This window comes from Phacochoerus africanus, chromosome 7 (assembly GCF_016906955.1).
Source record: "Phacochoerus africanus isolate WHEZ1 chromosome 7, ROS_Pafr_v1, whole genome shotgun sequence".
NCBI classification, from domain to species: Eukaryota; Metazoa; Chordata; class Mammalia; order Artiodactyla; family Suidae; genus Phacochoerus; species Phacochoerus africanus.
The window spans coordinates 69,493,474-69,518,157 of NC_062550.1; the positions used below are offsets into that span (position 1 = coordinate 69,493,474).

The following is a 24,684-nucleotide window of genomic DNA, read 5'->3' on the forward strand; positions in this document are numbered from 1 at the left end:
GTTTTTTTTCTTTCTTTTCTCTCCTCTCTCTCCTTTTTTTTGGGGGGGGGGGGGCTTTTTTTAGGGCCTCACTTGTGGCATATGAAGGTGCCTTCCCAGGCTAGGGATCTAGTCGAAGCTACAGCTGCCAGCCTACACTACAGTCATGGCAACGCCAGATCCAAGGCAAGTCTGTGATCTACACCACAGCTCATGGCAACACTGGATCCTTAATGCACTAAGTGAGGGCAAGGATCGAACCTGCAACCTCCTAGTTCCTGGTCCAACCTCCTAGGTCCTGGTTCCTAGTCTGATTTGTTTCCACCGCGCCATGACAGGAACTCCTCTCTCTCTTTTTTAAGGTGGCATCTGCAGCATATGGAAAGAAGTCCCCAGGCTAGGGTTCAAATCAGAGCTACAGCTGCAACACCAGATCTGAGATGCATCTGTGACCTACAATGAAGCCCACAGCAATGCCAGATCCTTAACCCCCTGAGTGAGGCCAGGGATCAAACCCACATCCTCTTGGACACTAGGTCAGGTTCTTAACCTACTGAGCCACAACAGGAACTCCAAGAGGTCTTCCTAATCAAACTCCTATTATTTGATTGAAAATCAAGTATGAAACTTGGTATCAATCTCCATGCTTCTGAGTGAATGAAATCTGCCATGCTCTTTTCTTTGGTTTTAAGCGGAATTTTGCTAAGGAATTGTACCTTCTTATTTTTTGTGCAGTTATATTGCAGTTATATTGGAGAGAAGGTATTTAAAATCATGAAAGGGTTATTTTCAGGGTTTGGAAGTTCAAAAGGGAAAGCTTAAGAGGTCCTATATCTCTTCTCCTCTGGCCAAACTATCCTTAATTTGATGTTGCAATAACCTATCTGGTACCTAAAGATCCTCCCAGAGAAGAAACAATTCTGCCTCCCATGAGCCGCTGCTTCACAGCCCTTGCTACCTGAAATGTCTTCGTTATTGCTCGCCCAGATCTCTGGTTTTGTGACTTTAGTTCTAGTTTTTTTTTTTTTTAATCTGGTACCCCAAATTAATCAAACAAAGAGCTAACACTAGCTAAGAGGTTACTATGCACTAAATGCTATTTGTAATCCATATCCAAGAACACAGTGGCTAGAGCTAGGGCTCTGCCCTCTAAAGTTTACAGTCAAATTTCAGGTTTGTCACTTCCCAGTTGTGTGACCTTGAGCAAGTTTCTTGACGAGCCTACACCTTATTTTTTTGCATCTGGGAAATAAGCAAAAAAGCAGGTCCTTCCTCATAGGTTGTGGTAATGATTGAAATTGTTCATAGTTAATAGTGTGCAAGGTGCTTAGAACAAACCATGTTAGCTGCCATTAGTATCTCTAATTCTCCCTCTCGCCCACGGGATGGTTGTTATTGTCAAAGACATCCGTGCTTTGCCGATGAGGAAACCGGAGCATGGAGAGGTTGTAACCCAAGGGTGTGGAGCATGGAAGGGAGGAACCAAGACTCTGAAATCCATAAAGTGAAGACAGGCCCACTCCCCCCCTTCTCCACATGTCATCCTTGGGGGTCTGGACTAGGTTGGGGAGGGGGCATGACATGAGCAAGAGATCCTGCCGCTGTGGACAGTCTCAGCGGCCAGAGCTCCCTTCTTTCCAGGAGGACTGGGGAGGAAGATTGAGGTTTTCCTCCCAGAGGACCATTCCGAATCCCTTCTTGGGGTCTGGGGATTCTGCCTTTGGACCCTTCTCCTTCTCTCGGGTGTCCCTCCCCTCCGGTGTGAGGAATGGGCACGGGTGGCTTGGGCCTGCCTTGGTTCCACCGAGGACTCGCCACGCACCTGAGCCATACCCCGTGACCTCTCTACCTTTGTTTCCTCATCTGTGGAGACGAGATGATAACCCGCTGTCCTGACCTTGGGAAGACTCAGTAAAGCCCTCAGTAAAGAATCCCTTTCTTTGTGGGAGTCCCCTTCATGGCTCAGGGGTTAACGATCCCAACTAGGATCCACGAGGATGCGGGTTCGATCCCTGGCCTCGCTCAGTGGGTTAAGGATCTGGCATGGCTGGGAGCTGTGGTGGACGTCACAGACATGGCTCTGATCTGGCGTGGCTGTGGCTGTGGCCCAGGCCGGCGGCTACAGCTCCGATTAGACCCCTAGCCTAGGAACTTCCATATGCCTTGGGTGCGGCCCTAAAAAGCAAAGAAAGAAGGAAAGAAAGAAAGAAAGAAGGGAGGGAGGGAGGAAGGAAGGAAGGAAGGAAGGAAAGAGAGAGAGAGAGAGGGAGGGAGGGAAGGAAGGAAAGAAAGAAAGAGAGAAAGAGATTCTTTCCTGTCCATGAGAAGCTCTACTTTTTTTTTCTTTTTTTTTTGCCTTTTTCCCTTTTTGAGGGCTGCACCCACGGCATATGGAGGTTCCCAGGCTAGGGGTCTAATCGGAGCTGTAGCTGCCGGCCTACACCATAGCCGCAGCAACGCAGGATCCAAGCCATATCTACATCCTACACCACAGCTCACAGCGACACTGGATCCTTAACCCACTAAGCAAGGCCAGGGATGGAACCCTCAACCTCATGGTTCCTAGTCCAATTCGTTAACCACTGTGTCACGACGAGAACTCCGAGAAGCCCCACTTTTTATCCTAAACTTGAAGCTAAAAGCCCTTTCAGCCTACCACAGTCAACAAATGGTCATTTTTGCTATGATTCCTTCAGCAAGTTGCTCACCATTTGAGCTAAAATCATCCACTAAGATGATCTCCTTCAACAGCTGAGGGGGGGTCCGGTTGATGATGCTGGCGATGGCCCGTTGTATAACCGACAGAGCTTCATTCACGAATATGAGGATGACACTGAGGGACGGGAGCTGCGAAGAGTATCTCTTCCAGAGACACCTATGAGAGATCGTTTTTTATAACCATATTACTCTCCCTCTCTTTTTTTGTCTTTTTAGGGCTGCATCTGCAGTATATGAAAGTTCCCAGGCCAGGGGTTGAATTGGAGCTGCAGCTGCTGGCCTACACCACAGCCGCAGCAATGCCAAATCGGAGCCACACCTGTGACCTATCCTGCAGCTTGTAGCAATGCTGGATCCTTCACCTCTGAGCGAGGCCACGGACGGAACCCACATCCGCATGGATACTAGTCGGGTTCATTACAACTAAGCCACAACAGGAACTTCTTCAACAAGTTTTTCTGTTCGCATGTGTTTTCAATTTACCTACATGCACAGCTAGGAGGGAAATGCCTAAGTCATGTGGTAACTCTGCATTGAACAATTTGATGAACTGTTGTACTATTTTCCAAAGGGGCTGCAACATTTTACATTAAATCAGTAATAAATGTGGGTTCCCATGTCTCCACATCCTGGACAGCATTGGTCACGATGTCATTTTGATGAGAGCCATAGTCATCCCGGAGGGTGTGAACTACGATTTTAAGATCCATTTTCCTAAGAACTAATGTTGAGCATCTTTTCATATGCTTTTAGCCTTGTGTATATTTTCTTTGGAGAAATATCTAAGACCTTTGTTCTTTCTTTCTTTTTTTTTTTTTGTTATCTTTTTAGGGCCCCACCTGTGGCATATGGAGTTTCCCAGGCTGGGGGTCTAATTGGAGGTGTAGCCTGCAGCCTACACCACGGCCATAGCAATGCAGGATCCCCAACCCACTGAGCGAGGCCAGGGATCAAACCTGCAATCTCCTGGTTCCCAGTCGGATTCATTTCCACTGCGCCATGACGGGAACTCCTCATTTTCTTGATATTGTTTGCAGAAAAAAAAAATCAGTTTTAATTAAGTCAAGTTTTTAATACCTCTTTTATCACATACGCCTTGAGGGTCACATCTAAAAATCATTGCCTAGGCGTTCCCATTGTGGTCCAGCAGGTTAAGGACCTGAAGAGATAGGTTCAATCCCTGGCCTTGCTCAGCGGGTTAAGGATCCAGCATTGCTGCAATCTGCAACCTAGGTCATGGATGAGGCTTGGATCTGGTGTTGCTGTGGCTGTGGCGTAGGCTCCAGCTGCAGCTACAATTCTCCTTCTGGCCCGGGAACTTCCAAATGCTGCAGATGCAACCTTAAACAGAAAAAAAATAAAAATAAAAATAAAAATCATTGTCTAAGATTCAAGATTGACTCCCATGCTTTTTTCTAAGAATCTTATAGTTTTATCTGTTACATTTACATCCGTGACCATGTTGAGATGCTCTTACGTATGGTGTGATGTCGAGGAGCAACTTGACCCTTTTGTGTACAGACACAGAGGAGTCTCAGCACCAAGAGACTCTCCCCCCGCCCCACCCCACTGAATTGTCTTGGCCTCTCTAAAGAAGCAAAACTCCACTGTGTCTCCTTCTCTCTACTCACAGCACCACTTACCCGGAAAAACTCTGGTGACCAGGCGTGTTTGTGGGTTTCACACATCAAACAATTTTGTGGCTCCCTGCACGTGTCTCCGGGGTGAATCACATTATTGCCACACAGAACACTTCCCTCTGGACACATCTGGTCACCAGATGTATGGGAGTTTTCCCCACACCAAGCAATTCTCTGTGATACCAGCTGGATGTCCTACAATTTAACTCAGTTCTGACACTGCCTGATGAGAGCATCCGAATCCACAGGTTAAGACTCCATTCAACGAGACTGCTCCCCACTTCCAAGGCCAATCACAGGGAACAGGATTAAAGGATGCAGATAAACAACCAGATAAAGACATACATAGAGGGAGCTCTGGGAGGGTCCTGACCACAGGAGTCTCTCTGCCCATGGAACTGGGGTGCCTCACCCTCCCAGCTCATCAACCTGGAAGCTCTCTGAGATTTTATGGACGCATCCTTCTGATTTCAACCTTCTCCCCTTTCTGGAGGATGGAGGGTGCTTTGAACAATCCAAGCTTCTAAAAATGACTTGGTCTAGACGTGACCAGCCCCATCCAGGAGCCCGATCAGAGGGACCTCAACAGAGCAAAAGATGCTCCTAGGGTCCTGATCACTTGCGAATCTACAAGGGTTTCAAGAGCTCTGTGTCAGGAACTGGGGCAGAGACCAATATTATTTTCTATTATCTCACAATAGCGTATTAGGAGGGTCAAATGCAATCACATGCGTTAGAAGTGCTCCATAAATGTTAACTGCTATTATTACCACTTTGGTGGTTGTTATAATTTTTTTTCCCACTTTTTAGGGCTGCACCCATAACATGTGGAAGTTCCCAGGCTAGGGGTAGAATCAGAGCTACAGCTGCCGACCTATGCCACAGCAACTTGGGATCCGAGCCGTGTCTGTGACCTCCACCACAGCTCAAGGCAATGCTGGATCCTAACCCACTGACCGAGGCCAGAGATCAAAGAAATCGGTCCATTTAAGTTTGGCCATGTTGACACTAAGTGACGCTGAGTCACACCATGGAATTCCCCAGCCAGTCATTGCTTATATGGCCCTGGATGAATAATCTGGATTGGAGACATGCGAATTTTGGAGTCATCACCGTGCAAGCGGTGGCTGAGTTCACAGAAGTTGGATAAAAATCACTCAAGTTATAAGCAGAAAGGAGCCTTCAGCTAAAGCCGAGGATCATGAATATTTACGCAGAGGAGACTAAGAGATGACCTTTAAATTCTTTCGAGCTCCGTGGCAGTTCTTAATGTCTACTACAGACTGGTTATACAATAAATATGCACTTAACTGGGAATCTGTAAGTATGCTAGATTGAAAACTGATTAAAACTCTGCTCAGCTTCTCTTGCCTCTAATCCACACAATCCCATCAGCTACCTTCAGCGCTTTCCTCCTCCACCCAGTCTTCCATGCAGCCTTTTGAATATATGGTCTTGACTGTTTTCTAACTGCTTTCACAACAATTCTCTTCTCCACATCCTCCTCCCCACTTTATATCAAGAGAGGCAGGGAGTTCCCATTGCGGCACAGTGGAAACGAATCCGACTGGGAACCATGGGGCTGGGGGTTCCATCTCTGGCCTCGCTCAGTGGGTTGAGGATCTGGCATGGCCATGGGCTGTCGTGTACGTTGCAGACACGGCTCGGATCGGGCGTTGCAGTGGCTCTGGCGTAGGCGGGCAGCTACAGCTCTGATTAGACCCCTAGCCTGGGTGTGGCCCTCAAAAAGACAAAAAGACAAAAAAAAAAAAGAGAGAGAGAGGCAGAAAATGTGGCTCCCGCAGTTCCAAAAATGATGCTTGGATCCTTCCTCCCTGTTTCCCAGCACCTGACCCGGAATGTACAGACCAGTACTGTCCAATCGAATCTCCTGTGATGACAGAGAGATTCTATATCCATGCTGTCTGCTATGATAGCCGCTAGCCACATTTGGCAAATAAGCAATTACAATATGGCTCTGTAGCAGTTCCCGTTGTGGCTCAGCAATAACAAATTGCTGGCCTTGCTCAGTGGGTTAAGGATCTGGCGTTGCCATGAGCTGTGGTGTAGGTTGCAGACACATCTCAGATCCCAGCATTGCTATTGCTGGTGCTGTAGTGTAGGTCAGCAGCTGCAGTTCCAATTTGACCCCTAGCCTGGGAACTTCCATATGCCACAGGCGTAGCCCTAAAACAAAAACAAAAGACAAAAAGATACGTGCAGCCCTATGTTCATTCCAGCACCATTTGCAATAGCCAAGACACAGAAACAGATGAAATGGGGTGAGATTTGGTACATATACACAATGGAATAGTACCCAACCATAAAAAAAGAATGAAATAATGCCATTTGCAGCAACATGGATGCAACTAGAGATTCTCATACTAAGCGAAGTAAGTCAGAAAGAGAAAGACAAATACTATATGATATCACATATATGCAGAATCTAAAATATAGCATAAATGAAACTATCTACAAAACAGAAACAGACTCACAAAGACAATAGGTTTGTGATTGCTGGGGGACGGGGGAGTGAATGGGGAGTTTGGGGTTAGTAGTTGTAAGCTCTTACATTTAGAATGGATAAGCAATGAGATTCTACTGTATAGCACAGGGAACTGTATCCAATCTCTTAGGATAGAACATGATGGAAGGTAATAGGAGAAAAAGAATATATATGTACATGATTGGGTCATTTTGCTGTAGAGCAGAAATTGGTACAACATTGTGTGTATATCAACTGTACTTTAATTTTTTTGTTTTTGTCTTTTTTTTTAGGGCTGCACCTGCTGCATATGGAGGTTCCCAGGCTAGGGGTCTAATCAGAGCTACAGCTGATGGCCTACACCACAGCCACAGCAATGGCAGATCTGAGCTGTGTCTGCAACCTACACCACAGCTCACGGCAATGCTGTATCCTTAACCCACTGAGCAAGGCCAGGGATCCAACCTGCATCCTCATGGATCCTAGTCGGGTTTGTTAAACACTGAGCTATGAAGAGAACTTTAATTTTTAAAAACGACATTGTAAATGCCTATTTCTTCTCCTTTCTTCTCTTAACTAATTTTAAAAGAAATTGTTTTTTAAAGTATGTATAATTGTATTATTGGGACTACAACATATAGTAATTTAACATACTTGACAAAAACAGCACAAAAGTGGTGGATGGGAGCAAAGCTGTACTGAAATAAGGAAATAACACCAGATGGCAGATTGAATCTACAGGAAGAAATGCAGAGAATCAGAAGTGGTAAATAAGAAGATAAATATAACAAACTATAAATTTATACTTCCTCCCCTTTCTTCTCATTTTCTTTAAAAGACATAAAATTATATAATGACTATAACAGTATTTTGGAGTTTTGTACCATACTTACATGAAACATATATAACGATAATAAAAAAGGGAGCTATATATGAGTCACCTTCCTATATCTCATTGAAATAAGTCTAAGCAGGCTCTGATGAAGTGTATGTGACAAGCCCTAGACCACCCATTAAGAAGATAAGTATTAAAAGTATACTGGAGTTCCCGTCGTGGCTCAGTGGTTAACGAATCCGACTAGGAACCATGAGGTTGCGGGTTCGATCCCTGGCCTTGCTGAGTGGGTTAAGGATCTGGCATTGCAGTGAGCTGCGGTGTAGGTTGCAGACGCGGCTTGGATCCCGCATTGCTGTGGCTCTGGCTTAGGCTGGTGGCTACAGCTCCGATTAGACCCCTGGCCTGGGAACTTCCATATGCCGTGGGAGCAGCCCAAGAAAACAGCAAAAATACAAAAAAAAAAAAAATATATATATATATATACTGAAAAATTATTAGAATTCCCTGGTGGCTCAGTGGGTTAAGGACCTAGCATTGTCACTAGAGCGGCTCAGGTTACAGCTGTAACACATGTACAATCCTTGGCCCTGGAGCATCCATATGCCATGAGCGTGACCAAAAAAGAAAACAAAAAATATTCTGAAAAATTATTAAAATAGTTATACTGGGAGTTCCCATGGTGGCACGGCAGAAACGAATATGACTAGAATCCATGAAGTTGCAGTGTGATCCCTGACCTTGATCCATGGGTTAAGGAGCTGGCATTGCTGTGAGCTGTGGTGTAGGCTGGCAACAGTAGCTCCCAACCGACCCCTAGCCTGGAAACCTCCATATGCTGCGGGTATGGCCCTAAAAAGACAAAAAAGTCAAAAAACAAACAAACAAAAAAACCTTTTGTGCATCACAGAAGACAATCAAGAAAATGAAAAGACAACCCACAGGGGAGAAGACAGTTGCAAGTCATACATCTGATAGGAGCTTGTATCTAGAGTATACAAAGAACACTTCCAACTCGGTAATAAAGAGACAAACAAACCAGTTTTTAAAAGTAGAGAGAGTCTCCAAATGAACATTTCTCCAAAGCCCATATACAAATGGCCAATGACCACATGTTATTAGACATCAGGGAAATTTAAATCAAAAGCGCAAAGATATACCACTTCACATTCGAAGGATGGCTATTAACAAAAAAACACAAAAACAAACAAAAAAAACTTTGAGTTCCCGTCATGGCTCTGTGGTAATGAACCCAACTAGAGTACATGAGGACGAGGGTTCAATCCCTGGCTCTGCTCAGTGGGTTAAGGATACAGCATTGCCATGAACTGTGGTGTAGGTCACAGATTTGGCTCAGATACCGCATTGTGGGTGGCTGTGGCATGGGCTGGCAGCGGTAGCTCTGATTTGACCCCTAGCCTGGGAACTTCCATATGAGACAGGTGTGCCCACCCCCCCAAAAAGAAAAAAATTAATAATAAATGTTGGTAACTATGTGGAAAAATCAGGACTCTCATATGCTCCTGGAGGAATGTAAAATGATTCAGTTACTTAAAAAAAAAAAAAAACTGTCCGGCATTTCCTTGAAAGTTTAAATATAGAATTATCATTTAGCCCAGCAATTGTACTCCTAGGGTATAATCAAGAAAAATGAAGACAAATGTCCACAAAAACCTTGTATGTAACAGTTCCTGCTGTGGCTCAGCAGGTTAAGAACCCAACTAGTAACCATGAGGTTGTGGGTTCGATCCAGCATTGCCACAAGCTGCAGCATAGGTCAAAGATGTGGCTGGGATTGGGTGTTTCTGTGGCTGTGGTGTAGGCTGGAAGCTGCAACTTGAATTGAATGTCTAGCCTGGAAAATTCCATATGCTGTGGGTGAAGCCCTTAAAACAAAACAAAACAAACAAACAAAAAACTTGAACATGAATGTTCACGGCAGCATTATTCATAACAGTCAAAAAGCGGAAACAATCCATCAACCAGTGTGTGGATAAAATAATCAGACAGCGAAATATTTTACAATAAAAGGAGTGAAATAGTGAGATGCTATAACATGAATGATACTTGAAAATATTACACTAAGTGAAAAAAGCCAAGCACAGAATACCCCATTTTAGGGGGTTCCTGCTGTGGCGCAGTGGGTTAATGATCCAGCTTGCCACTGTAGAAGTGCTGGTTGGATCCCCTGCACTGAGGAGCGGGTTAATTATCTGGCATTGCTGCACCTCTGGCTTGGATTTGATCCCTGGATCTGGAACTTCCATGTGCCTTGGAGGCGGCTGAAAAAGAAAAAAAAAAGAAAAATCCACGAAAGACCCCATATTATAGGCAAATCCAAAAGGACAAATAGCAGATTAGTTGGTTGCCTAGGGATGAGAAAATCATGGGCAAATGGGGAGTAACTGTAATATGGGTTTTTGGTTTTGGTTTTGTTTTCTTTTTCAGGGCTAAAAGTATGGCATATGGAGGTTCCCAGGCTAGAGGTCGAATCAGAGCTGTAGCTGCCAGCCTACACCACAGCCACAGCCACAGCCACACTACATCCTCGCTGTGACTCACAGCACAGCTCATGGCAATGCGGGATCCTTAACCCACTGAGAGTGCCCAGGGATCGAACCTGCATCCTCACAGACACTATATCAGGTTCTTAACCGGCTGAGCCACAACAAGAACTCCCATGGGGTTTCTTTTTGAAGTGATGAAAATGTTTTAAAATTAATTGTGAGGCTGCACAACTCCGAATACACTAAAAACCATTAAACTGTACATTTGTTCAATTAACAAATTATGCGTTGTGTGAATTATATCTCCAAAGCTGTGATTTTAAAAATTTCTTTAGGAAAGTGAGAGAGGCAGAAAGAGAAGAAATGATAGGAAGGGGAAAGAGAAGGCAAGAGGGAAGCTTAAGTTAAAATTAATAACAAAGACCATCCAAGCCGAGGGTTCGAGGAAAACACCAGGGGGGAAAGGAGGGCTGTTAACTTCTTTCGATTTGCCCACGCCCTTTCTCTTACTCAACCGTAGTTTCCTCATTTGTAAAATTATGAATTCTCCAGGATCCCATCAGAATTCTCCAGGATCCACGTGTCTATGACATCTCTGCTCTTCTCCAGAAGGCAGTAAACACTGAAAGCAGCCGGGAGTTCCCTTCGTGGCTCAGTGGTTAACGAACCTGACTAGGATCCATGAGGAGGCGGGTTCGACCCCTGGTCACAGATGAGGCTCAAATCCTGCAGCGGCTGGTGCTGTGGTGTAGACCAGCAGCTGCAGCTCCAATTCGACCCCTAGCCTGGGAACCTCCATATGCCACAGGTGTGGCCCTGAAAAGATAAAAAAACAAAAGACAAAGACAAAAAAATCCCACTTTAAGCAGTCAGTTACTGCCTCTGAGCTGCCATGATAAAATGCATGAGGAGAACTGTGCTCAGTCAGCCTTTCAGGACTTCCTACGCCCTGAGCCCCTTCCCCACCAACTCCCCACTCCCCGGACTCTCTTCCCAGCCCTTGACTTCCCCTGCTCCCAACACCCATCTTCAAATGAAGCTGAGGTACCAGGGAAGGCGGCTGTGGTCAACCCTACCTGGGATCCCTCGTGTCTGGGATGGTGCGGGCGAGAGGCAGCTGGTCACTGAGGTAGACATTGTAGCCAAACTTCTGGAAGAGGGCCTCGGCCTTTTTCTGCTCCTCCTCAGAAAGGTCCTCACCCCACTTCTGGAAAAGCACCGAGTTTGGAAACAGAAGCTCTTTTGGTTTCTGGTCCTTCCTCGCCCTCTCCTTGGCTTCCACTGCCTTTTGAACAGGCCGACTTTCATCTCTCACCCGTTCTGGTGGGGTGTCCACATTTTTCGGTTGCTTCATAGCCAGTTTCATATGTTCTTCTGCAAATGAAGGGCAGGGGAGAAGACATTTCAGCCAATCGTTAGGAATCTGGACGTGGCTTTCTCACCCACATTTCCTTGAAATAGTTTCCTCTAAAATTTCCGAGCGTTTGTCCCAGAGGTTGCAAGGTGTCCAGGGAACTGGTCAGAGCTCTGCTCGGCTGTCCCAGCAAGGCAGGCAGGAGAAAGTATCTTTCCTGTTGGCTCTGTCAGATCTTGGACCATGATCTTGAAGCAGAGCAGGGCCCTGTGGCGCTCCTGGGCATGGATGCCTTTCTGGGTCCCCCATTTCTTTTTAGGAAACAGGCTTCATTCAGCCTCCTTGACCTGCTCTGAGTTCCAAAGGGTAGGTTCAAACAGTTGCTAATTAGGGAAGGAAGGGGCTGCAGGGACCAAAGAGGAGCAGTCTAGAAACAATAGTGCACCCTGGTCCCTCCTCAAGGAATATAGCCAAACAATATCCTTGAGCCCTTCTGCAGAACTAAAACCCCCAACAAATGGAAGATGTTAAATACTTAAAGAAGAATTTTTTTTTTTTTTGGTCTTTTTAGGACCACACCTGCAGCATTTGGAAGTTCCCAGGTAAGGGGTGGAATTGGAACTGCAGCTGCCAGCCTACGCCACAGCCACAGCAACACTGGATCCTTAACCCATTGGGTGAGGCCAGGGATCAAATCTTCATACTCATGGATGCTAGTTGGGTTCTTAACTCTCTGAGCCACAGCAGGAATTCTGATGAAGACTTCTTCATTCTAGAAATAAGGAGGACCACCAGAACTAGCCCCAGCTTTTTTTTTTTTTTTTTTTTTTTTTGCTTTTTAGGGTCGCACTCATGGCACATGCAGGTTCCCAGGCTAGGGGTCGAACCGGAGCTGTAGCTGCCGGCCTACACCACAGCCACAGCAATGCAGGATCCGAGCCATGTCTGCAAGCTACCCCACAGCTCACGGCAATGCCGGATCCTTAACCCACTGAGCGAGGCCAGGGATGGAAACTGCATCCTCAAGGATGCTACTCAGCCAGCTTGCCTCAACCCTGATCCTTATCTGAGGCCCTGTTTTCCACTCCTAAACCATAAAACCACTACCTATTCTCTCCCAAAGAAGGGCACAGTCTTCAGGGCCTTAGTCTGCTGTGGCCTCCATTGCCTTACAAAGGAATAAAAGCTATTTTTTTCTCCTTCTCCCAAAACTCTGTCTCCATGGTTCTATTTGGCACCAGTAGACAAAGGCTGAGTTTTGGCAACAACCTGAGAAATACATTGACAATAAGTTAATATTTTTCAGAATAAAGCCCAAGAACCATTTACATCAAGGGTGGGCCAGTGAGCCCTTGGGAACCCAGGAAAGAAACAAAGAAGCCAGGCCCACAGCCCAGGAGCATATCAAAGGAGTGAGGCCAGTAAGTCCAGACCTTTATCTTCCCATCAAAACTGGTCTTCTGTAAATGTTTTTCGGGAAATCTCGTTATCTGTAAACCTTTGTTCCTACGACCTACCTTTTGTTGCAAAAGCTCATAGATCCTAGCTCCCCGCCCCCCCCTTGCCTATCGGAGCAGTTTTCTCAGGGCTACTGGAGATTCTCTCTCCTGGGCTTAAGTCCTAAATTCACCCCAAATAAAGCTTAACTCTAGACTTCCAGGTTGTGCATTTTTTTAAGTTGACAGAGACATTTCTCATTTTGCTGTTTTTCAAGTTCCCCAAATTCCTAAGGATCCTGTCCCCATGCCTCCCAAGGCATCACCCCCATTTCTGCAGATGGCACTGAGAAATAAAATAGTGCCTGCCACGTCAGTAAACAAAGGATGTCACAGTTATCAGCCATTGCAGCCACCTCCAAGGTGAGCCAGTGAGCCCTGAGGGAACTCAGGAAGGAATCAAAGAACACCCTGGACCTAGCAGCCATCAGACTGCAGCCACTCCTAAAGTGAGCCCTGAGGGAACTCAGGATGGGAAAACCCAGGATACTGGCCCCAGAGAGCTGAGATGCAGATCAAAGGAATGCGTTCAGTGAGCCCAGACCCTGCATCTTCCCATACAGAGAAAAGCATTAAATTCCTTAACTTGAGATATCTAGTTTTCTATTACTAGCAGCAATCTTTTGTTCCTGCAATCTGCCCCCAGCCCAGGGGTCCTGCACCAGGAAGATGAGCCCCCAAAGCATGTGGCTTTTAATGCCAGAGCACCTTAATTTCTGGAGTCCCAAAGGACTGGGGGAAATAGAGACTTCATTTTTAAAGGGCACACACAACATCTCATGCATGCCAGGACCTGCATGAAATACTGCAAAAGCAGTAACTTAATAGGAGCCTGGACCAGACCTGGCTGCGGGTCTGGGAGAGTCTCCTGGGAAGGCAGAGGTCCCTGCAGCAACCCTGGGGACATAGATGCTCGTGGCAGCCATAGGTGGGAAGTTTGGTGGAATCAGTCCCAGAGCTGATTAGTGTGTCCCGAGTCCAGCCTTGACTATAACACCCCTCAGCATTAAACCCAAAATAGTAATCTAGGGACTCCCTATACAGACCCACCTCGTTCCCCTCAACCCTCTCTTGCATGCATCCTAAATTCCAATCAGGCTCACAGAGTCAGCTCTAGCCCATGTAATACCTTCCTGCAAGTTACAAGAAAGCATCCCTTTATCAGATGATTGCAGCCCAGAGGCACCAGCTTGGAGATTGGATGGTCCCTTTGCGTGTACTCCCTCTGGACAGATGCAGCCCCACACCACCGCACATAGCCTGGTGAACAGAATGTGGCCAGAACTTCAGCCACACATACTGACCCTAAGTGGGAAGCAAGGAAGTCCTACAACTAGGAGGAGGACCTTTTTGGAAGGTTCCATAAATTGGCCCAAGTTGAAGGAGGGTCAACCACAGAAGTGCCTAAGGCGTCAACCACAGAAGTGCCTAAGGCAGAAAGAAGATGGTCAGGAGTTCCCATTGTGGTTCATTGGGTTAAGAACCTGACACAGTGTCCACGAGGATACAGGTTTGATCCCTGGCCTCATTCAGTGGATTGAGGATCCAGTGTTGCTGTGTCTGTGGTGGAGGCTCCAGTGGCAGCTCACATTTGACCCCTAGCCTGGGAACTTCCATATGCTGCAGGTGCAGCCGTTAAAAAAAAAAAAAGAGAGAGAGAGAGAAAGAAGGAAGGAAGGAAGGGGATGGTCAGAGCAAACACAGAAAAATAAGTGGCAGATCTTCCCAAGAAGGCTCTTGTGAACAGCATGTATATTTGCTCTGGTGGAAAACAAAAGTGAGAGTAGACCTCTTACACTCTTCCAAAGTGAAGCGCATTTTTATTCACCTCCTTCTCTACCAAGCACAGGGACAGTCTTGTGATCTCTTGGCCTTTAAACTCCCGCACGCTGCTCCTCGGGGGAGATCTGATTTTTCTTCTTCCATCACCACTGATGACATAAGGGCAGAATCCAGCAGAATGAACACAGTGTCTTTAGGCCATCCCCGTGACTTACACTGAAACGTTCCAAGACTCAAAGGGACACACCCAAGGGTGTCACTCTGGTGCGGGCCTTTTCAGACCCCCCCAGGGAGGTTCCAGAAAATTGGCTTAGCATCATCAACCCCTCCTACAAGAGGGATGTGATTATCATCCTGTGTTTGTTTGCTTTGGCTCTTGATAGGCTCCATAATTTGTCTAGGTATCCTTCTTGGCATGACTTCCTCCAGTCTTCTTGGAGCCAATAAGCAAGCAAGAGGCCGGGTTATTGAGCAGGCTGTCAATTTCAGTGAGCCCTTCAGGAAAGAAAAGCATCTGCGATCTGGAAACATGGTCCCAAAGACACTTTGAGACTCATTTCTGCAGGCAGGGAGCCCCTGGTTAACCGAGCTGATGGCCCGTGGGTCTCCTAGGCACACAAGCCTTTCTGTGTCTGGTATTTCCTTATTTTTTTAGGAAATAAGCCTCAGCTTCCATGACCTTCTCTGAGCTCCAAAGGGCAGATGCTAATCAGGGAAGAGAGGGGTTGCAGAGACCAGGGAGGAGCAGGGCAGTCTTGGGGCAGGGTCCTGGTTCCTCCTCAAAGAATATACATAATATCTTTGAGTCTTTCTGTAGAACTAACCCCCACCCACGCCCCACCCCCCCCGCCCCAAATGGGAGAACTACTTGACAAAGCCATCTTCATTCAGGGAAGAAGGAGGACCACCAGCACCAGTCCGGGGGCCACTAAACACCAGCTTTAAAAGACAATGCCCGCTTGCCTCCACCCTGATCCTTATTCCACTCCCCAAACTAACCAACCACCTCCTAACCCCTTCCAAGGGGGGGCACAGTCTTTAAGGCATTAGGCTCTGTGGCCCCCTTTGCCTGGCAAAGCAGTACAGTTATCTCTCCTTTACCCAAAACTCTCTCTCCGTTCCAGTTCGGCACTGGCAGACAGAGGCCGAATTTCGGCAACGAGCGCACAGAGAATAACAAGCAGAGGAGGAACCATGGGTCCTGGCAAAGAAGGAGAGGGAAGAAATCCCAATGGCCCTGCTGCTTCTCCGGGCACAGGAGGTCCCGGCGGAAGGGAAGACAAGCTGCGCTCTGGGCAGAACTCGTGCTGTTTGAGGGGCTGAACCAATAGACTGAGCTAGAGGACTGGGGTGGTCCTGGAGCCCAGCTACACAGACATCCTCGGGTGAAACGGCACTGAGAATATGCGCATAGTCAAGGTCCTGTGGAAAGGAACAGAATGTCTTCTTTTTTTTTTTTTTTTTTTTTTTTTTTTTGCTATTTCTTGGGCCGCTCCCGCGGCATACGGAGGTTCCCAGGCTAGGGGTCAAATCGGAGCTGTAGCCACCAGCCTACGCCAGAGCCACAGCAACACGGGGTCCGAGCCGCGTCTGCGACCTACACCACAGCTCACGGCAACGTCGGATCGTTAACCCACTGAGCAAGGGCAGGGATTGAACCCGCAACCTCATGGTTCCTAGTCGGATTCGTTAACCGCTGCGCCACGACGGGAACTCCCAGAATGTCTTTTCTATCAAAGGAAATCTTGGTGACTCCATTTTGCTCCGGCTCCTGGTCCTGGAGCTTCTGCTGAATCAACCCTGCCACCACCCCCCTTCCTCTTTCCCTCTTTTCCCAGTAACAATTTGTTTCAAAGTAGCCAACTGGGAAGAATGTGCGCCCTGACCCGACCCATGGGAAGGGGACAGGTACATCACCTGGCATTAGGGATAAAATAGGGGAGGGTCCTCTGTTCAGTTTGGAGTGCCCGTGCCCTTCTGCAGAAGTCAAGAGCCTTGTCGCGATTTCTCCTTCTCCACGTGACGACCTGAGCCAGAGTTGTGGTAATTTCCGACAGTCCAACCCAGTCGGGGTCCTCCACGCCAGGGCTTCTGGAGCTGACACTCTCCTGTGTCCTCTGCCCTTTCGCCCTGTAGCTCTCTTCCCTTCGCCCCTGCCCACTTGTCTTCTGTTCTCTTCCTTCCTACACTCAAGCATTCATTCACTCCGTCATCCCTGTAACTTCTGTGTGCCAGGCACAGAGAAGAGAGCGCAAGGCACACAAGACCCGCATCAGATCAAGCCCTCAGGAAACCCGCCTTCCAGGACACCGCAGCCCAACAATTCGAGTCTCGTGATGGAGGGTGCAGATGATGCTCCAGTGCTTTCTGCCTCCTTCTCACCCCACCACCCACAGGTCTCACCTTCGGTGTTTCCCTCTTGTCTGATAAATGCTTCCTTTCTCTGCCCTGGACCGCCTCACTTCTTGGCTCCTTTTCTGTCCTCATCTCTTTGTCCTCTCTCATTCCCTTTCTCTCGCTTCCTTTTCCCCTTCCTGTCCATCCTTCTTTCGATCCCTCTGCCTCCCTCTGAGCCCTGACGAGGCGCAGACAGCACCCTGGTCCCCAAGTGCACACACCCACTCATCTGTGCCATCCCTTCCCTGTTTGCACGTTCGAGGCACCCCCTCAGGGCATCAACGTTTGGTCCCTGTCACAGGGGGAGCCCAGGAACATGGCTGCTCCCCTCACAGGAGGCAGATGCCCAGGCGCATAAAACTCAGAGAGGTTTGGAGTTCCCATTGCGGCACAGTGCAAACAAATCTGACTAGGAACCATGAGGTTTCGGGTTCGATCCCTGGCCTCGCTCCTTGGGTTAAGGATCCGGCATTGCCATTAGCTGTGGTGTAGGCTGCAGACGTGGCTCAGATCTGGCGTTGCTATGGCTCTGGCGTAGGCCAGTAGCAACAGCTCCGATTAGACCCCTAGCCTGGGAACCTCCATATACCGAGGGTGGGGCCCTGAAAAGCAAACAAAACAAAAGAAACAAACAAAAAAACCTCTGACAGGTTAGAATTCCATGTGGAGCCAGAGTAAAAAAACAAACCCTGGAATAGTGGGAAAGGATACAAATGAATTTATCCTTAAAAAAGGATACAAATAAACTTATTTGCAGAACACAAACTCACAGACTTTGAGAAACTTGTGGTTACCAAAGGGGACAGGTGGGGGGTGGACTGAGGGTTTGGGATGGGCATATGCACACTGAGGTCTGTGGAATGACTGGCCAACAGGGACCTGCTGTACAACACAGGGAACTCTACCCAATATTCTGATAATCTACGTGGGAAAAGAATCTGAACGAGAATGGATATGTGTGCATGTATAACTGAATCACTTTGCTGTACAGCAGAAATTATCATAGCCTCGTAAATCAACTCTACTTTGATAAAACTTAAAAAAAGAGCTTAAAGTTCCCTTTGTGGCTCAGTGGAAATGAATCCGACTAGGATCCATGAGGTTGCAGGTTCAATCCCTGGTCTCCCTCAGTGGGTTGGGGATCCTGTGTTGCCATGAGCTACAGTGTAGTTCGCAGTTGCGGCTCAGATCCTATGTTGTTGTGGCTCTGGTGTAGGCCCGCAGCTACAGCTCTGATTCGACCCCTGGTCTGGGAACCTGCATATGCTTCAGGTGCACCCCTAAAACAAAACTGGCCAAAATTTGGTGGCTCTGGAGGGCATTTTCCTAAATGAAATAAGCCAAAGACAAATACCATTTGATCTCACTCATTTATCTGTGGAATCGTAAAAGGGGCAGGGGAGGGGAATGAGCGCGTAGATGCACAGAACAGGTTGCCAGAGGCAGGGTGGAGGGTGAGCAAAGGGGCTGAAGAGGGTCAAAAGGTCCAGACTTCCAGTTATAAAATGAACAAGTCCTGGGGACGTGACATACAGCGTAGCGACTATAGTTAATAATGCTGTAATGTGACAGTTAATATAGTTAATATAGTTAATATAGTTAATATAGTTAATATAGTTAACATAGTTAATAATGCTGTAATGTGACAGTTGCTAGAGGGTAAAGCTCAAAAAAAAATTTTTTTTTCCTCTGGTCTTCTTAGGGTTACACCTGCGGCATATGGAGGTTCCCAGATTAGGGGCCCAATTGGAGCTGTAGCCACTGGCCTACGCCACAGCTCACAGCAATGCCAGATCCTTAACCCATTGAGGGGGGTCAGGGATCAAACCTGCATCCTCATGGGTACTAGTCAGATTTGTTTCCACTGAGTCACATCAGGAATGCCTCAAAAATTCTTAATACAAGGAAAAAAAAAAATCTAACTCTGTGACGATGGAGGTTCACCAGACTTATCATGGGGACCAGTTCACAATATATACAAATATTGAATGATTATGTTTCTACACCTGAAACTTCTATAATCTTATATGTCAATTCTATCACAATTCAAAAAAAAACAAAACTGTACACCAGCTCTAATGAAAAAATTTTAAAAATAACAAAACTTAAAAAAGAATTAAAAAGGAAAAAAGAGGGAGGTTGAGCGAGAGGCGCCTCCTCCAAATCACGCACCACGTGGCCGTACCTGGACTCCCACTCGCGTCCTCCAACAAGCCCCCTTCGCTCCCGATGGGAGCTCCCAGCAAATGCAAGTCAGGCCTTGGCCCCAGGGATTGTCACCACCCTTGAACCTCCCCCGCCACGTAAAGGCCTAAGGACAGGGCTGTGGCTGCTTGGTCCTGAGCCTCTCGCTGTACTTACCTGGAGCTTCCACCTCCCAGCCTCAGGGGTGTAGTTGTGACCATGCCTGCGGAGCCAACTGTTAGAAACGGAGCGGAAGAAGGAGGCAGAGCAATGAGGGCTCCAGCAGGTTTATCCACCAACAGAGCAGCCAGGAGCTCTGAACAGAGGGCTGTTTCTCTCCCTGCCCCCCTTAGGGAGCAACTAATTATATATGGAAAGGGGCAGTTTCTATTTTTAGCACAGGCTAGTGATGGCATAAGAAACAGGGAGGATACAAGTTATATTGCATACAATTGAACAGTTTCTCCAGCTATTTTTGTCTTGCAGCTTTGTGTTTCATTTTGTACAGTTACAACCGAACACATACAGGTCCCCCTCCAAACCCCACTGGCATGGACGCACCCTGCTCCCCTCCATCAGTGGCTGGTGCTGAGTCCCACTAATTCTCAGTACTTAGCTGCCCTTTGGAGGCACAGAATTCAATGTTAGATGCTGAAACTGAGCACTGACCACTGACTGGAGAGACGAGGACACAGATTCTCACTCATTTTTACCTCCATGCCCCTTCTTCCAAAGTGTCCCTACACACACACACACACACACACACACACACACACACACACACACACACACCCATCCCCTCCAAGTTCTTGCTATGCATGAACTTACTCAGATGCTGCAACTCCACCTCCAGGCGAGAGAGTCGCTCCATCTCGGTCCTGTTCCATTCGGATGGAGGCAAGTGAAGCCTTTCCTGGATGTCACCCAGAGCCAGCTTCTGTAAAATTCCCTTGGCATAAAGTATCAGGAGGAGATTGAGAGCAAAGACCAGCGTCAGCCCAAGGCCGAGGACCCTGGGGACACTTCTCCTGAGCATCATACTCTGCCTCGGCTACTCCCTGGGGGCTGCGTGTGCCACTGCCCAGGCAGGCTGAGGATCACAATGAGCCGAGTCTGGACTCTGCCAGCTGCATGGAAGACAGTCTGCTTGTCCAGCCAGATGTTCTTTGATCAGGAGAGCTTTCACAGGCTGCCTGGTCCTACCAAGCAGCCTCAGGTGTGTGGAGTGTGCCATGGCAGCCACCCAACAATGGGCAGGTCACCTGGGCACACCTTGCTATGTTCCAGAAGTCAGGTTAATGCTTGCTCCCTGACTTAGCTCAGGCTGTGGGGTTCAGCTTTGCAGTGTTCCCTCTCCCTGGTAAAATCACTTGGGAGACTCTCTGAAAGGACATGTGAGGTCTGGTCCTTCGAGAATAAAAGAGGATAAACAGGAGTTCCCATTGTGGCTCAGCAGGTTAAGAGCCTGACTGGTATCCATGAGGATGAGGGTTCGATTCCTGGCCTCACTCAGTGGGTTAAGGATCCAGCATTGCCTTGAGCTATGGTGTAGGTCACAGATAAGGCTCGGTCATGGTGTTGCTGTGTTTGTAGCATAGGCCAATAGCTGTAGCTCCAAGGCAATCCCTAGCCTGGGAACTTCCACCAAAGAAAAAACACAGCAATGAATTCTCTGGGTTCGCCTCTGGGTTTACTTTGGGTGTTTTTGTTTGTTTGTTTGTTTTGTTTTGTTTTGTTTTGCTTTTTAGGGCCACACATATGGCACATGGAAGTTCCCAGGCTAGGGGTTGAATTGGAGCTGCAGCTGCAATGCAGGATCCAAGCCGTGTCTTCCACCTATATCACAGCTCACAGCAATGCTAGATCCTTAACCCACTGAGCCAGGCCAGTGATCAAACCCGCACCCTCATGGATACTCGTTGGGTTTGTTTCCACTGAGCCACAATGGGAACTCCGCTGGGTTTGCTTTTTGCAGTAGATACTAGACTGAAGGCTGAGAAGTTGCCTACCCATAAATGTCAAAAGGCAAATAAACATTCAAATAGGTGTTTGGCCATGCGCCTACAGCCAACTAATCTATGACAAAGGAGGCAAGGATACACAATGGAGAAAAGACAACTTGTTCAGTAAGGGGTGCTGGGAAAACTGGACAGCCATGTGTAAAAGAATGAAATTAGAACACTCCCTAACACCATACACAAAAATAAACTCAAATAGGTGTTTGGCCCTACTCCAGGCAAATACCACTGAAAACCCACGGCACCACACCCATGTGTCAACAAAAGCCATGTGGGGAGCCTACCCCACCCCCCGCTGATGGGGTGCTCCTTCCTCCATCCCGCTCCAGGATGGTATCACAGAGCCTACATTTTATCCCTGTTTCCTATGATGTCCATGAGGCAACAGAAAGAAAGTGATCTTCCCTCTCTCAGCCACTGTGGCATCAACAAAAGCCTAGTGGGGAACATGAACTTCCTCCCTCCCCGCCACCAGTAATAAGGGATTCCCCCCCCAGGTGACCATGGAGGCCCAGTGGGAAACCTAGATTTCCACTCCCCCCCGTAGCAGCAAGGTGGCATCTCCCTTTCACCACCAGAGCAGTGTCAGAAAGTCCTGCTAAAACGGAAGATTTAAATAAGATCCAGAATCTCATAACATAATAGCCAGAATGTCTAGGATGCACTAGAAAAATCATGTCCCCTCTCAAGAACCAGGAAAATCGCAACTTGAATGAGAAAAGGCAATCAACAGACATTAACACGAGTATGACACAAATGCTGAAACTGTCCGGTAAGGATTTAAAAAGAACCGTCGTAAAAGTACTTTGACAAGCAGTTATGAATGTGCTTGAAACAAACAAAAAATAGTAAGTCTCACTCAGCAAAGAAGTCGAAAGAATAAAAATCTGGCTAAATACAAAAGAATTTCCTTCCCCTTTTTGAGTTTTCTAAATTATGTTTAACAGTTGACACAAAACTCATAACACTATCTAATGTAGTTTTCAAAGTATGTAAAAGAGATATTTAAGACGGTTTTATTATAAATGAGAGAGGGTAAAGGGATTTAAAAGAGGGTACCGGAGTTCCCGACGTGGCACAGTGGTTAACAAATCCGACTTGGATTCCGCGTTGCTGTGGCTCTGGCGTAGGCTGGTGGCTACAGCTCGATTAGACCCCTAGCCTGAGAATCTTCATATGCTGCAGGAGCGGCCCAAGAAATGGCAAAAAGACCAAAAATAAAATAAAAATAAAAATATAAATAAATAAAAAATAAAAAAATAAAAGAGGGTACACTTTCTACATTTTACTTGAACAAGTAAAATGATGACACTAGCAGACTGTGGTAAGTTTGTATGCAGGGTGGTGATGGAATGATGCTAAAGCATCCTTTTTTTTTTTTTTTTTTTTGGCGGCACCCACAGCATATGGAAGTTCTCAGGCCAGGGACTGAATCCAAGCTACAGCTGCGACCTATGCCACAGCTGCGGAGACACCAGATCATCAACCCACTGCACCACACCGGGACCGGAACACCGACGGCAAAGGATCTTGATTGTAGGGATGCTGTGATAAAACGGCATAGAACTATATACACAGCACAGTGTCAAATTTTTGGTTCTGCTGTTACACTATAGTTACATAAAATATATCCATTTGGGGAAACTGGTAAAGGGTACCCAGAAATGCTTGGTACTATTTTTGCAAAAGTTTGAGAATCTCTAATTATTTCAAAATTTAAAGTTGTTTTTCTTTTTTAAAAAAGAATGATCCCGGAGTTCCCTTTGTGGCTCAGTGGTTAATGAACCCGACTAGGAACCCTGAGGATATGGGTTCCATCCCTGGCCTCACTCAGTGGGTTAAGGATCCAGCGTTGCCATGAGCTGTGGTATAGAACGAAGATGAAGCTCAGAGATTCCCGTCGTGGCACAGTGGAAACTAATCTGACTAGGAACCAAGAGGTTTCAGGTTTGATCCCTGGCCTCGATCAGTGGGTTAAGGATCCGGCATTGCCATGAGCTGTGGTGTAGATTGCAGACTCGGCTCAGATCCGGTGTTGCTTGGCTGTGGCATAGGCCAGCAGCTGTAGCTCTGATTCGACCTCTAGCCTGGGAACCTCCATATGCCACGGGTGCAGCCCTAAAAAGAAAAAAAAAAAAAAAAAAGACGATGAGGCTTGGATCTGGCCTTACTGTGGCTGTGGTGTAGGCCGGCAGCTCCGATTCAACCCCCAGCCTGGGAACTTCTATATGCTGCGGTGTGGCTCTAAAAAAGCTAAAAAAAAGGAAATAAGGTTGTAGAAGTATGAATTAAGTCTCTTTTTCTATTTTTTAATTATTCTCTGATAGGGTCTTATAAGGTTTACAATGGAAAATGTTCATAAATTAATATTTTAAAGTAGACTCGCCAGACATGGTAGCCGTTTGCAAATAAAGGCCTAGGGGAAGGGAGCAATGGAAGAGGACTCTGAGGTTTCCAGCGTTAGCAACTGAGTGCTGGGTAGTGACCATGAAAGAGTTTACACGACTAGTATCCATGAAGACGCGGGTTCGATCCCTGGCCTTGCTCAGTGGGTTAAGGATCGGCATTGCTATGAGCTGTGGTGTAGGTTGCAAACTCGGCTCAGGTCTGGTGTTGCTGTGGCTGTGGTGTAGGCCGGGAGCTCTAGCTCCGGTTTGACCTCTAGCCTGGGAACCTCCATATGCCCTACCTGTCGCCCTAAAAAGAAAATAAGGGGGGTTTACAAAGGGGGAAAATAGAGAGGGGGGGATATTTAGGTCACCTATTTGGCCTCTGCAAGAACAGGTATGTTCAGAGAGAAAATGGAAATTTGGCTCTGAATCTCGGGGAGAGTTCAAGGGCAGAGATTTTTGCTCGGAGGAAATGAATTGACATGAGAGTAGAAGTGTACTGGAATTAAATATAACCATGGATCATTCAAGCATGGGCAATTTTATGTTTATAGTGTTTTATATCCTACTGGGGAAAATGGGTGATTCAATCATTAATAAGATCTACCTGTTCTTTCTCGTTGCCTAAAACCTCCAGCCAGACAAATATTTCAGAATGGATTGCTTTTGTTGATCATAATACTGACTTTTTGGCTGGAAGCTCCTCCTCCTCTCATATGTCATCACCAAAATTGCTGTTGATTCTATGCTCACGTGGGGATATGGTCTCAAGAGATTAAACTGTACCCTTACTTAATCAGCTACAAGTATCTGTGTAATTTTAGAGGATTTGTTCACTTGACAAGGAATAGAGTTGATAACAATGGCTCAGAAAAAGCTCATTTATAGATCATGAGCAC

General features: G+C 46.9%; 1 protein-coding gene across 2 annotated transcripts in view; it reads right to left on the reverse strand.

Moving 5' to 3' along the window:
• Positions 1-20,587, reverse strand: part of GALNT8 (polypeptide N-acetylgalactosaminyltransferase 8) — a 37,617-nt gene extending 17,030 nt beyond the window's left edge. For both annotated transcript variants that reach the window (XM_047787780.1, XM_047787781.1), the window contains exons 1-3: positions 20,206-20,587; positions 11,241-11,538; positions 2,688-2,854 (exon numbers count right to left, since the gene is read on the reverse strand). In XM_047787780.1, the coding sequence (XP_047643736.1) occupies positions 2,688-2,854; positions 11,241-11,538; positions 20,206-20,416 (676 nt within the window). In that variant the 5' untranslated portion in view covers positions 20,417-20,587. The remainder of the gene's footprint in view (positions 1-2,687; positions 2,855-11,240; positions 11,539-20,205) is intronic.
• Between the last annotated feature and the right edge of the window lie 4,097 nt (positions 20,588-24,684).